We start from the raw sequence: 14,695 nt of genomic DNA on the forward strand, positions 1-14,695 counted from the left end.
TCCGTGGAAGGACCCTACTCTTTGAAGAGGCTGTTATACATCTCCAAAAGCTAAGGGATCCTTATTACAAATATCCTGTTCGTTATACATATTTTAGAGATAGCATACACCATTTTTATTGCAAAATACCAAAGTGTCACCTTATCTTAATATATATGATTTATTGATTCATTTTGTAATCATTCAGCGTAATTCTGATATAATAAACAGTCTAGTTCTAGTATTTGATTTTGGCGCCTAACCGAAAACGTTACTCAAAGCAAACTCAAGATGACAGCTCTTCTTTATTGTCCGGGTACGACCGCCGGCTATATAGATATGAAAGAGCGCTGTGCAGATCGTATTGTGCCAGTATTAATATTAATGTATCACACAATCCCGTGTCTCAACATTCTCGATAGATTTTGCATCAGAAAGATTTCAAGGTCAAGCTAGTTTGGCATAAATTTAAGAACACAGTTCAACAATAATTCAAAATAATGTGATTATACAGTAAAAAATAGCCCTTTTTCAAAAAACATCCTCCTATTGCTTAAGTTCATTTAACAAAACATCACAATTCGGTTTCATTAAGAACAATGAATCACATGTTGAATTTTAAACCAATAAATACGATTTGCTAGGTGCGTGTTCATTTGTATATTTTGTATATCAGAATATATACTGATAACATACCAGTATATTCACAGATAAAATACAATTTTACACACTGATGACATATGCTACATGCCAATAAGCAGCACAGGGTAGCAGACAGCTCCTCACAGAGACAGATTGGCTAGGGTGATCTAAGCTGGGTCTAGCTAGGCTACGCTAGGTCTGGCTACGCTACACTGGGTCTGGCTAGGATATGTCAGTTTCGGCTAGGCTAGGCTACACTACACTGGGTCTGGCTAAGCTAGGCTTGGTCGAGCTAGGCTAGGCTACACTACACACTACTACTTCTACCGCATAGGGAAGTCAAATGGAGGCTGATCTGTTCCATTCTGATTTGGGATCAGAATGGAACAGAATCCATGTGACGGTGCTGTTTACACTGTTCAGAAACGTGAGTCACATGTGAGCAGATACAAGATCTGTTCTACTTTGGCCTCAGTGGGAACGAGGTCTCATGTAGGGCGTCAGTGCACCAAGTCGAACACGGCATAAGACTTGCTTCACAATCTGCTGCTTAGCTGAGGCTAGTTTTGGCTTTGCTAGGCTAGGCTGACTTTGGCTGGCCTATCTTAGACTCTGCTGGGACTGGTTTGGCTAGGTCTGCGCTAGGGCCTGGGGGGGCTTGTAGTGTGTCCGTCCGTAGACACTGTGGTACTATGCTAGCATAGTTAGCCACGAGGTGGTGTTAGCAATCATGATAGCACACAAGCCATTCGCCCGTTCCTGTTAAGGGTCTGTGGGAAGCAATGCATCATGGGTATAAGTCATCCGGGGCCTCAGTACTTCCTGGAGAGCCGCTTGGGTCTGCGGGGGCTCTGGCGACGCTGGCTCTGCTTGGCCACGCGAGGCCGCAGCAGGTAGCGCGGGGCGCGGGCCTTCCCCCCCGGCTGCTGCTCACAGGCCAGCGGCGTGCGGCGACGCAGGGCCAGGGTGCGGCCCGGCAGGTCCGGCGGGACGCGGGGGAAGGGGCCCCCGGGGGCCCCGGGGGGGGCCGGCTGCAGCAGGACCCGGGCCCTCTTCCCGTCCGGCGGCGGCGGCTCCGTGTGCCGGGTCTTCTGGGTGTGCTTGCCTCTCCTGGGGTCCGGGTGGTCCTGCGTCTCCGTCTCTTTGGGGAGGGGGGGCCCCGGGGTCCTGCTCCTCCAGGGGCCGGGCGGGTCCTTCACCGCCGTCCTCTTGAGGTCCCCCGGTTCCGCCGCCGGCCCGAACACCCGGCGCCGCGCGCGCAGCGGGAACGCTCCCTGGGCGGGGGGGCCCTCCTCCGGGGCCCCCGGCGGGCTGCAGGTCAGCGTGGCCTTGGAGGTGACCCTCAGGCTCTGGCGGTCCAGCTCGATCTGCCGCCACTTGAGCAGCACGGCTGGGCTGGCCTGGTAGCTGGTGGGGCTCTGCAGCCCCCGCAGCAGGTTCCGCGGCGTGGACTTGACGACGGCGGGCTCCAGCAGCCGGCCGTCGGCCAGGCGCCGGGGCGGCGTGCAGGGGGAGCACACGATGGGCTTGAAGTGGTTGAGCTCCTCCGAGATGCTGTCGTTGCTCTCGGGGCTGACGCTGCGCTCCGGCCGGGCGGGGGGGGGGAAGGAGGTCGCCGGGCCGCGCCAGGCCAACCGGCGGTCGCCGCTGACGGGCGAGGAGACGGCCGGGCTGTTCTCGGAGGACAGCAGGATCCCCGCCACACAGCTGTGTCTCGCCCCCGCCTGCAAACCACACACCGGGTGAACGGACCGGCCTGCTGCTGGGTCTACTGGGGGCCGCCCAGTGCAACCAGCAGAGGAGGCTCCATCTGCGAGGAGTCAACCCCTCCGACTCACCGCGTTCATCACGGACGACTGCGGGAGGAACCGCCGCTTCCCGCCTCCTTCCACCGACGCAGTACAGCTCTGACTCCTCTGGGAGGCGCTGTGGGGTCAGGATTAACATGTTACCTAGCGGCATTGACATGTTATCTAGCGGCATTGACATGTTACGTAGCGGTATGAACATGTTACGTAGCGGTATTAATATGTTATCTAGCGGTATTTACATCGTTAGGGTTATTATTTAATACATGGTCAACTAGGGCTGCAACTAACGATTATTTTAATAATCGATTAATCTGTCGATTATTTTTTCGATTAATCGATGAATCGGATATAAAAAATAAAAAAAAACATTGTAATTGCCGCATCTTTATTCAAAAACGGAACATTACTTCAAATTCACAGTGCAGACTGAAGTGTAAAAACACCAGGTTAATGCTCCAACGTCCCGGAACTATTAAAAGTAGGCTAATATTAAATAATAAAAAGATTAAAAAAATATAACTGGGATAACACAAAAAAAAAACATACAATGTATGATATACTTTTATATGTATATAAGGGATGTCCGTGGTTAACCGGTCAAACCTATTGAAACCATTTTCGAGACTCCTTGAAATAGAACTTGTAATATTGCTTTAATTGCTGATAAGATGACGATGGTTCAAGATAGGACATTAAACAGGTCATAATTCTATCTTTACTATCTATTTTATATTACTGGGAAAACAAGTTTTTACCAAAATCTCTTTTTTTTTTTTTCTTTACTGCTGCATTTGAACGCATCCATCATATTACTGAGCCGATCTGAACACATCACATTTGACACTGTTTGTGACCATTGGTTAGTTGTTTTTTTTAAGCTAACTAGCTCTATATCCTGCCGATTACTATTTTTAACTGACGGGACTTTCTACACCGTCCGGTTGTGTGATTACTACCGCTGCTTTGAATGACTGTTGATGCACGCGGTGCCGACTCCGAGCCCGTCTGCACAACGTCTGCAGCAGCAGCAGCTGACAGAGATTTCGGTTGGACTAGAAGGATACTGAGTTGAGGGAGTTTTTTTACCCAAAGACAGTGAAGGTACAACACTTTTATGTAGGCCTACAGCGCAGTTTTAAGATATGACCAAAATACATGCTGTGGTCGCTCACACAGCTCGCTGCGGGCGTGCATGAACCGTGAACCAACCTGTCGGCGGCTGGCTGTAAACAGTGCTGCGCCTATGAGTAACTTATTAATCGCGCGACACAACGAATCGACGACCAAATTCGTTGCCAACGCATTTAGTCATCGATTTTTATCGATTTTATCGATTCGTTGTTGCAGCCCTATGGTCAACTATATATAAACATTTTATAAGTGTTCTACTATCCATGAATATTATTAAACCCATGTTCTACTATATATAAATGTGTTACTCTCTGAAGGCCGACGGGGTTTTGCTCTTCCTGAGCGCTCCCGAGACGTTCCGGGTCCTCTTCCCGACCGGCTCCTCGTTCTCCGAGTCCGACAGGACCGCCTTCACCTGAAACACACAGGAAGTCGTCAGGAGCCGGTCGCTAGGGACAGGAAGTCGTCAGGAGCCGGTCGCTAGGGACAGGAAGTGTTCAGGAGCCGGTCGCTAGGGACAGGAAGTGTTCAGGAGCCGGTCGCTAGGGCAGGAAGACTTCAGGAGCCGGTCGCTGGGGACAGGAAGTCTTCAGGAGCCGGTCGCTAGGGACAGGAAGTGTTCAGGAGCCGGTCGCTAGGGACAGGAAGTGTTCAGGAGCCGGTCACTAGGGACAGGAAGTCTTCAGGAGCCGGTCGCTAGGGACAGGAAGTCTTCAGGAGCCGGTCGCTAGGGACAGGAAGTGTTCCGGAGCCGGTCGCTAGGGACAGGAAGTCACAAGGCTGTAGGTGACCAGGACGTCCTAACCGCCTGGGAGCCTGCGCTGTGGCGAGTTGACACAATCTAAACTGGTGGATTGGATTGTTAGTGGGAAATACTGGAATAAACCAGTTGGCCGGGGCAGTCGGCAGTGAGTTAAACAAAGATCATTGTCTGGACATGGACCATGTCAACGTTAACCTGACCTTAACATCGTTTAGGTCTAAAGTAGGGCTGGGCAATAATTCGATTACGATTATTAATCGCGAAAAAAACTCACGTTGATAAGCATTAGTCATAAATGCTCGATATAAAAAAAAAAGGTTCTGATATGGATTTACCCTGACAGCCAATCACACAGCAGAATAAACCTCTACAAACATTTGAGATTGTTGCCTCCCTGCCAAAGGAGTTTGATGGGACTCACAGATCTTTTAGTTTTAAAGTTTTAAACACATTATTTTATGTAGCATAATATCTGGTTTTACAATGTTTACATTTTGCACTTACGTAAGCACTACGTAGTTCATATTTTATGTATTAATATAAAGTTCAGTTCATGTGCCAGGGCCTTTGTTCATCCACAAGATTTAAGATGTTTTCTGAAGCCCTGCCAAAGGAGTTTAATGTGAAAAAAGTCAGAGCTTTTATTTTAATTTTATTTTCAATAGGTTGCAAGGCAAGCTTTACGAAGCAACCTTATATTGTTCTGCTTTGGGCAGATAAAACATGTTTGTGTTTTTATTTAAATGTTTTTATTTAAATGTGATTATGCTCCCTTATCACAAATATGGTAATAAACAAAAGTGTATGGTTTAACTAACGAACACTGGTTCCTTCAGGCTTCAGCAGTATCAAATTATACATCGTGATTAATATCGAAAAAATAATCGTGACAATAATCTTTGCAATATCGCCCCGCCCTAGTCTAGAGTTAGTCTGGGGTGTGAGGCTGTTGGACGGGTTGGGTTAGGGTTTGGGTGACGGACAGCTCACTGTATATCTTCAGGAACGTTGCACACCCGCTCCGCAACCAGCGACCTGGTCCCGGTTCGGGCGGCCCTCTGGACCAGACGGATGGACCCCCTCAGGGCCGGCCCCCTCCAGCCCACTCACCTTGACCTTGGACTGCTGATCGGAGGTCATCCCCCCGCACCGCGAGCCCTGGGACCCCGCCTCCGAGCTGTCTGAGGGGGAGACACAACCAGTCAGCTGGAACCACCGCCATCGTACTGGAACCACAGCCATCGTACTGGAACCACAGCCATCGTACTGGAACCACAGCCATCGTACTGGAACCACAGCCATCGTACTGGAACCACAGCCATCGTACTGGAACCACAGCCATCGTACTGAACCACAGCCATCGTACTGGAACCACCGCCATCGTACTGGAACCACAGCCATCATACTGGAACCACAGCCATCATACTGGAACCACAGCCATCGTACTGGAACCACAGCCATCATACTGGAACCACCGCCATTGTACTGGAACCACAGCCATCATACTGGAACCATAGCCATCATACTGTACCAACCAGTCCGGCAGAACCACAGCCATCATACCACTCTGTATCAACCAGTCCACTAGAACACCCACAATGCAACAGACAGCAACTACCAGACCCTGGACTACAGCCAGGCCCTGCTGTATTAACATGAGGATCGGGCTGGAGCTGTCTGGAGAGGAACCCAACTACCAACTACTAACACCTTCAGCTACAACACCTTCAGCTACATCACCATAACCCAAACTTCAGCTACATCACCTTCAGCTACACCACCTTCAGCCACATCACCTTATCCCCACCTTCAGCCGCATCACCATAACCCCACCTTCAGCTACACCACCTTCATCTACAACATCATAACCCAAACTTCAGCTACATCACCTTCAGCTACACCACCTTCAGCCACATCACCTTAACCCCACCTTCAGCCACATCACCATAACCCCACCTTCAGCTACATCACCATAACCCCACCTTCAGCTACACCACCTTCAGCTACATCACCATAACCCAAACTTCAGCTACATCACCTTCAGCTACACCACCTTCAGCCACATCACCATATCCCCACCTTCAGCCACATCACCATAACCCCACCTTCAGCTACACCACCTTCAGCTACAACATCATAACCCAAACTTCAGCCACATCACCATAACCCCACCTTCAGCTACACCACCTTCAGCTACATCACCATAACCCAAACTTCAGCTACATCACCTTCAGCCACATCACCATATCCCCACCTTCAGCCACATCACCATAACCCCACCTTCAGCTACACCACCTTCAGCTACAACACCATCAGCCACCATGACCACCTCCAACCACACCATATAGTTCACGTAGCGTGAAGGAGGTTGGTTTGGTTGTGAGCTAATATTTCAGCAACATGGCGATATGAAGACTTATAGCTCTTATCTACGATATAAATGTTATAATAATATGTGACGTTGATAAGGTGACATTATTGTAGAAATGTAAAAAACTAATTTGATGGAGTAAGTTGAGAGCAGATTCCAGATAGAGATAAAGAGATGAGCCGAGGAAACAAGTCCGGACAAGTTCACAAGACCTGGATCCCGACGGTAGACCTGGATCCCGACGGTAGACCTGGATCCCGACGGTAGACCCCGACCTCCTCTAGACCCTCAACCCGGACTCCAAAGAGCAGACCGGGCGGGGGACTGGGGGTCTACTGCTGGACCCGAGGGGTCCAGGGGGTCTACCTCTGGACCCGAGGGGGTCCTTTGAAAACATCCAACTTTACTGAGCCCAAGGGGGTTATTGGTTTTAAGAGCAGTTCTTCCATGATGAGGAGTTAAACACTAAATGGACCTACCGACAAATTAAGTGAACGGAGCCAAATGTTACGAATTATAATCTAAAACCAACCTTTTCTCCGGTCGAGTCTGCTCCTGCAGCGCTCCGGGCGGCTCCTCCTGCTCGGCTCCCAGGGTTCCGGCTCCACCGCCGGGCCCGTCTCGCTGCCCGGCCGCCGGCAGGAACCCCGCAGCCGGCAGCGGGGACCGCTCCTTGGCCGCTGGAAGCAGCGGAGGCAGGCGGAGAGTCCGCAGCGGGGCAGGGCGGCGGGCCCGGGACCGGGAAGGTCCCCCCCGCACCCCGCCGGACACTTCAGCTCGCCCGTGGGGGCCCGGGCCTGCGGGTCGGACGCGGATCTGAGCCGGAGCAGAGGCCCGCTCCCCGGGCACATCTCCTTTGCTTCAGCGGGACGCTCGGCGGACGCCGCGGCCGCCATCTTCGCTGCTCTTTTCCTTCTGGTTCAGTTTGAAAACAAACAACCCCGCCCCCCGTCGGCTCGTCGCCCCCCCCCCCCCCCTCCCTACTCTGTGTGTGTGTGTGTGTGTGTGTGTGTGTGTGTGTGTGTGTGTGTGTGTGTGTGTGTGTGTGTGTGTGTGTGTGTGTGTGTGTGTGTGTGTGTGTGTGTGTGTGTGTGTGTGTGTGTGTGTGTGTGTGTGTGTGTGTGTGTGTGTGTGTGTGTGTGTGTGCGTGCGTGTGCGTGGGGTCACCTGTTTTCTCTCGAAAGACCGAGAAAAGTCGATCCTCTAACTTAATCTGACGTCATTATTCTGTTACTGAGATCAGTTTACTCTTATAGAAGGAAATAAAAACTGTTAAGATCTACATGAGCTCTCCGTTTGTTTATATCGCAGTATCAACAGTTTGGATGTAAAGGACAGGAGGTCTGAACTGATTATTTTAACTAAAATGATCACTTAAGTTAGGTTAAGGGTTAGGGCCAATATCGTCCTATCCTCTTTTGGTGGTTTCAAGGGATGTCTGGTTGTTGGTGTGTTAGCTGATCCAGGGATGTTGGTGTGTCGGCGGTGGTCGGCCGCCAGGGGGAGACAGACGACGGGTTTACTCCAGTCAAGAAAACCTGATATTTGAAACTAACAAAAGTATTGCATATATTTTTTATTGTTCATAGTTTATAGGGCAAGCACCACAAAAATATTGGACCTAAAAACACATTCGGTGAAGAGGAGTTCAGGCGAACTCACTCTTAAAACATCGTATAAAGGTAAAACTCTGTCATACGGCCTCTTGATTCAGCTTGGTTGAGGAGGATAACACACGGTTTTAGTGGGACTAAACAAGACAATTCATATCATCTTTGAATCGAATCTTTAAACGCTCCCGCCCAGCAGGGGGCGGTAATACACATTACCACAATACTACAATACTTTCCCGACATAACGAGGAAAAAACAAGCAACAACCGGGACTTGGGGAGTCTGAAGTCTGAGTGAGACCGGCTGACCTCTCCACGTTGACCCACAGAGCGGGTTGGACCGACCGGGGGACCGGGTCAGACTGCCCGGAATGCAGAGCCCCAGAGCCGCGGTGCAGCTCGTCCAGCTCGGGCGGATCTCCTACTCCCAGGCGCTCCTAGAGCAGCAGCGCTTCGTCCAGCGACACCGTAACCGAGATCCCAGCCGCCCGGCCCCCGACGCCCTGCTGGTGTGCGAACACCCGCCGGTCTACACCATCGGGATCCGCCAGGCCCCTTACCCCGCCGAGGAGGAGCGCAGGCTGGCCCTCCTGGGAGCCGAGTTCTTCCGGACGAACCGAGGCGGGTTGATCACCTTCCATGGGCCGGGCCAGCTGGTCTGCTACCCGGTCCTTGACCTCCGGGGCTTCAGGAAGAGTTTGCGCTGGTACGTCGGTCAGCTGGAGCAGACCGTCATCGGGCTGTGCGGTCAACTGGGCATCGAGGCGTCGACCTCCCCGGACACCGGAGTGTGGGTTGGGGACAACAAGATCTGCGCTATCGGTGCGTAACGACGACCCCTCAGCTGGGTTCAGGGCCACCGGACACATCGCCTCATAGTTCACCAAACAATCAATAAATCTATCAATAGAAAAATAGGGCTATTAATGTACTATTTAGTGATCCGAAAGCCTATTCATTGGCTTGACAGGAGGCTAATGGCACATTTCACTACACACTGTCTAAACGTGTCTCAACTAATGAGACAATAGTTTACTCAAATTAACTGGTTTCAACTCAGGGGCGCCGGTGTTACACAGAATTCTGCGACCCACTGAAATGTGTGACCCCAGGGGGCGCTGTTGCACATTTTCTGCAACATGCACGTGTGCAGTATAACAAAAACATAAATAAAACATAAGATCTCCGGTGGATCTTTCTTTTCTTGATACTGACATTAATTCTAAACAGCATTTTACACAGTTGCCTATAATAGGAAATGCTCAAAGGTAAATCAGCTTAATTTAACACTGTAGCTTTTTATGGGTAAAGAAGCAACGGTGAAGGACCGTAGGCTACTAAACGCCCTATCCATTGTATGGGTCTGTAAAATGCTAATCAAATCAATCAAATTAATTTATTAAGCACTTTAATAAAAAGGTAAATGGTTGGGGGGAGATCTTATGTTTCATGTATGTTTTTGTCAAGCCTTTCTACGCTTCAAACTCGTGCATATTGCAGAAAATAAGCAACAGCGCCCCATGGGGTCACACTTTTCGGTGGGTCGCAGAATTCGGTTTAACACCGGAACCTGAGAAAAAAATATGGAGAAAAGGTAGAAGCCTGAAAAGGTTCAAACTGCTAGTTACTAGCAGTCTGGTTCTCCACTCCAGGTTTCTGTTAATCTGGTTTCAACTGTCGTCACTAATCAGGTGTTAATATAGTGTTAATCTGGTGTTACTAATCAGGTGTAACACTGTGTTCTGTACTCCTGGTCTGTTAATCTGGTTTCAGATCACAATAGTCAGGTGTAAACGCTGTGTTTTGTACTCCTGGTCTGTGTATCTGGTTTAAACTCTTACTAATCAGGTTTAAAGGCTCTGTTCTGTACTCCTGGTCTGTGTATCTGGTTTCAACTCTCACTAATCAGGTGTAAATGCTGTGTTCTGTGCTCCTGGTCTGTGTATCTGGTTTAAACTCTTACTAATCAGGTGTAAACGCTGTGTTCTGTGCTCCAGGTCTGTGTATCTGGTTTAAACTCTTACTAATCAGGTGTAAACGCTGTGTTCTGTGCTCCTGGTCTGTGTATCTGGTTTCAACTCTTACTAATCAGGTGTAAATGCTGTGTTCTGTGCTCCTGGTCTGTGTATCTGGTTTAAACTCTTACTAATCAGGTGTAAATGCTGTGTTCTGTGCTCCTGGTCTGTGTATCTGGTTTAAACTCTTACTAATCAGGTGTAAACGCTGTGTTCTGTGCTCCAGGGATCCATTGTGGCCGCTACATCACATCCCACGGCCTGGCCCTCAACGTCAATACAGATCTGTCGTGGTTCAAACACATTGTTCCCTGCGGCATTGTGGGTAAAGGCGTGACGTCTGTGAGCGAGGAGCTGGGCCGAGCGGTGACGGTGGAGGAGTTGCTGCCCCGCCTGCTGGACTCCTTCTCGGAACACTTTGGTCGTGACGTCACAAGCACCAGAACCCCTCCACCTCCCCCTGGCTGAGGGGGGGGGGGGCGCCCTCTTCTGGCGGACTTTAGAACTATGTCTGTGAATAAAATGTTTCATTTCAAGGGGCAAAAAAGACTAAGTCACTTGTACCTTCACTTCCCGTGTAATATTCATTCACCAACGAACGTATTTATTTGTTATACACTGAAAAGCCCAACTCATGCTGCATTCTGTTCTGAAAAGTAAAGAGTACTATGTTGTCTAATGCAATGTAAAAACGATTATAAGCTATTTCTACTATCTCTAAAGAGGGATCTTACACGCAGGAAGTTCGTTAAACACAGCATAAACATGATGTCTTATCAAGTCATATGATGCAGAAAATATTGCTCTCTGTATATGTATATGTTTGATTATATATTCATGCTGTACACATATTCAAGAATGCTTACATTTTTACATGACCGAAGCTCTCAGATAATTCAAACTATATTACCCGGTAGGAGGGTTGACTGTCTAGAATCAGATTCTTACTAATCGTTTTGCTCATGCCAAATCCAAAGTCTGCATACGTGAATAAATACAACAAATACAAAACATATAAATATAAAAATCAAGTCTCTGTGGATAGTACCTTGACACCTGCCTTCTGAGTTTTACCGGTCAAGTTTCTCAGGGGCTTTTTTATTACCACAGATCATTTGAGCGATAATTTTACCATAAAAAGAAGAACCATTTAGACGTTGGACCATGCACCTTAAAATAGGCAAGACTTTATATAGTCTATGGTCCAATTACAAGATATCAATGTTTTCTGTATATTTCCTCTTTCAAAAAAGTCCTACTTGTCCCTGGTTCATCATTATTATTATATTGTATATATATATATATGGGGGTCTACTGTCACCAGCCCTCATCAACCTGTATATAAACGGTTTATCTGACCAACGGCTGTGGAACTGGCTGTATGATTTGCAGCACTGTGATATACCATCTAATGTATGCAGATGATTCGGCCATTTTCTCTCCCAGTAGTGCTGGGTTGTTAAATACGTGTACAGAATAAGGTGTCAAACATTATGTGCATTATAATTCAAACAAGAGCAGTGTGATGATATGTAGGGCGAAGGGAGATAAGGACCTCCATTTTCCACAATGTTATCTTTCTGGGGAAGAGCTTTGTGTTTGTTATAAAGCCAATACCTCAGGCCCTTTATAACAGATCAAATGTCTGACGATGACAACATTTCTCGTACATTATATGCCCAAGCAAGCTAATATGTTGGCAAGAACATTTCATAAGTGTTTTGATCATGTAAGGATATGTCTCTACTCTAGAGCTTATTGCACTCTCCTTTATACTGCCCCCTTATGGGGTAAGCTCAAAAAATCAAGTATGACAGACATCAGGTTGCTTACAATGATTGCCTTAGGATCTTTCTTAAAGAGCCAAGATGGAGAAGTGAGAGTGAGCTACTTGTGAATGCAGGAGTTAACACCTTACAAGCTTCATTGAGACACCATATGTACAGATTTATCGGTCGCTTGAATGACTGAAAGAATTTAATTATAATGCTGCTGCGAACCCCAAGTTATAGTGCAGTATGCTATCATACCTTTGGAGACATTGGTATAAATGCCTTTTATAAGAGGCGGGAATGTTTTTATTCTAATGCATATGTGTGTTGTCTATTTTTTGTCTTTTAAAGTGGACCTTGAGTCTAATAATACAAGTTGATGATGATGATGATACATAAATATATATATATTAGAGCTGTCAAGCGATTAAAATATTTAATCGTGATTAATCGCATTAATGTCATAGTTAACTCACGATTAATCGCAAATTATTTTTCTATGCTAAATATCCCTTGATTTTTTTGTCCCATAATTCTTCTCATTTTAATTCTCTTATCAACATGGTGAAGTGCATCGGATTGCCTTGTGCAAATGATTTTTTATTGATAACAACATTGGCATACTGATCAAAACAGGACGATACAAAAAAAGAGCCTATAGTGCAATTAAACGACTGCTTTGAACAAATGTCATTTGAACACAGCAGTCAGACTACTGCTTCTTTGTTTTGAGCCAAAGAAAAAAAATATATATACCTTTTTTTTTTTCTAAATAAAATAATTGCGTTAATCGCTCGATATTTTTTAACGCCGTTAAAATTGGTTTGCGTTAACGCCGTTAATAACGCATTTAACTGACAGCTCTAATATATATATATATATATATATATATATATATATATATATATATATATATATATACACACACAGGTGCATCTCAATGAATTATAATATTGTGGAAATGTTGATTTAAATAATGCAATTAAAAAAGGGAAACTTATATTATAGAGATTCATTGCACCCAAAGTGAAATACTTCAAGCCTTTATGTATTTTAATCTTGATGATTATGGCTTACAGCTCATGAAAACCCAAAACTCTGTATCAAGATTAATACAAACAAAGGCTGGAAATATTTAGGGAATACGGATGCAAATTAGCAGCTCTGCTATAAACCGGCCTGTTTACAAAGATGTTTGAACATCAATGTTCATTAATGTGCACTGTCCCTATTGAAAAAGAAAGCATTTATTTCACTTTTGGTTGAATGAATCTACATAGAACATACAATATTGAAATTAATTTACTTTTCCACAATATTCTAATTAATTGAGATGCACCTTTGTAGGCCTATATATATATATATATATATATATATATATATATATATATATATATATATATATATATATATACTTATATCGTTGTCTGATGAAGATATGTTGCAGCTTGTAGATGATATAATAATAACAACTTTATTGGTTCTGTATTAATTGCAGCAGGACGAGAGGTTTGTTATGAGTCCGATGTAAACGTCCGGGTAATGACCTCGTTAGCATGATGCAAGGAGTCGTCCCCGAGGCGTGGTGTTAGCGGGCCGGAGGGTCCCAGCGGGCTGGAGGGTCTCAGCGGGCCGGACTACCGGACTGGGGGCCACCTGGAGGGGCAACACCTGGAAGCCAATTAGCCGGTGCGCTCCCACGTGTGGAGGAGGACCTCCGGAGTGGTTTGGCTTCAGCGTCTCCTTGCCGACGGTGGGGATGACCGTCCTCAGGAGTGACCAGCGGAACAACAGCGTCAGCAAGGGGATGCATGTTATGTTGCTTTAACCAGCAGTTACTCTGTGGACACTCTGGGTGTGAAAGGTTAATGAGGTCAAACGGACGGCGAGGATGAGACGTTTGAAACATTCAGTCTCTAGAGAAGACAACAGTATTAGGGCCAGACCTGAGAGCCTCACAGCCTTCTCTGGTTCATCATTACAAAATAACATCATAATATAGATATATTATAATGTAATAATGTGCATATCATAATATCACATCATAACATATACATATAAATTAATAATATAATAATATATATATAATAATATATCAAGAATATAATATAAATATTTCATAATCTACATGCATACATTATATACCATAGATACCGTGCCATACGGTATCTACCTATCATACAACCTATACAATAAACAAGAACTTTTTATTCTATGTACCCTTAAATATCTATTTATTTACAGGATTCATTAAAAAATTGTCAAAGTATGAAAGTGAAGTGAAAAGAAAAAGGAGTTTAGAACTACGAGGATCAGTACATCGCAGGCTGTAAGAAGAGCTTCAAGGTCCCTGCTGGAGAACTTTGACCTGACGACCCCGCAGTCATCATGAGCTCCCCGGGACAGCTGGGGCCAGGAAGAGGCTCCACCGGAGAACCCCTCAGGCACGACATCAGAGAACCCTGGAGAACCCTGGTTCACTACATCAGAGAACCCTGGATTACACTGGTTCACTACATCAGAGAACCCTGGAGAACCCTGGTTCACTACATCAGAGAACCCTGGAGAACCCTGGTTCACTACATCAGAGAACCCTGGA

The 14,695-nt window shown here is 46.5% G+C and overlaps 2 protein-coding genes across 3 annotated transcripts; one reads left to right on the forward strand and one right to left on the reverse strand.

Moving 5' to 3' along the window:
- Positions 1-141: 141 nt before the first annotated feature.
- LOC115561469 (E3 ubiquitin-protein ligase RNF169) lies at positions 142-7,660 on the reverse strand. Of its 2 annotated transcripts, XM_030381565.1 has the most exons (5): positions 7,230-7,657; positions 5,437-5,507; positions 3,872-3,978; positions 2,460-2,547; positions 142-2,345 (listed from the first exon to the last, which is right to left on the reverse strand). In XM_030381565.1, exons 1-5 carry the CDS (start codon positions 7,591-7,593, stop codon positions 1,434-1,436), a joined length of 1,542 nt encoding a protein of 513 aa, XP_030237425.1. In that variant the 5' UTR covers positions 7,594-7,657; the 3' UTR covers positions 142-1,433. The 2 variants fall into 2 exon arrangements, with proteins under 2 accessions (XP_030237425.1, XP_030237427.1); XM_030381567.1 differs by lacking the exon at positions 3,872-3,978 and having other exon boundaries at positions 7,230-7,660.
- A 782-nt stretch (positions 7,661-8,442) lies between these two features.
- On the forward strand, positions 8,443-11,682 carry lipt2 (lipoyl(octanoyl) transferase 2). Its single transcript, XM_030337080.1, has 2 exons — positions 8,443-9,131; positions 10,551-11,682. Exons 1-2 carry the CDS (start codon positions 8,681-8,683, stop codon positions 10,790-10,792), a joined length of 693 nt encoding a protein of 230 aa, XP_030192940.1. The 5' UTR covers positions 8,443-8,680; the 3' UTR covers positions 10,793-11,682.
- Positions 11,683-14,695: the final 3,013 nt, after the last annotated feature.

The sequence above is a fragment of the Gadus morhua genome, chromosome 16, assembly GCF_902167405.1.
Source record: "Gadus morhua chromosome 16, gadMor3.0, whole genome shotgun sequence".
In the NCBI taxonomy this organism is placed as follows: domain Eukaryota; kingdom Metazoa; phylum Chordata; class Actinopteri; order Gadiformes; family Gadidae; genus Gadus; species Gadus morhua.

Coding starts and splice junctions, on each gene's coding strand:
- LOC115561469 (XM_030381565.1), bottom strand. CDS start 7,593: ATGGCGGCCGCGGCGTCCGCCGAGCGTCCCGCTGAAGCAAAGGAGATG. Junction 3,979..5,436: donor ATCAGCAGTCCAAGGTCAAG/GTGAGTGGGCTG, acceptor TGTGTGTTTCAG/GTGAAGGCGGTCCTGTCGGA. Junction 2,346..2,459: donor AGTCGTCCGTGATGAACGCG/GTGAGTCGGAGG, acceptor TGTGGTTTGCAG/GCGGGGGCGAGACACAGCTG.
- lipt2 (XM_030337080.1), top strand. CDS start 8,681: ATGCAGAGCCCCAGAGCCGCGGTGCAGCTCGTCCAGCTCGGGCGGATC. Junction 9,132..10,550: donor CAACAAGATCTGCGCTATCG/GTGCGTAACGAC, acceptor TCTGTGCTCCAG/GGATCCATTGTGGCCGCTAC.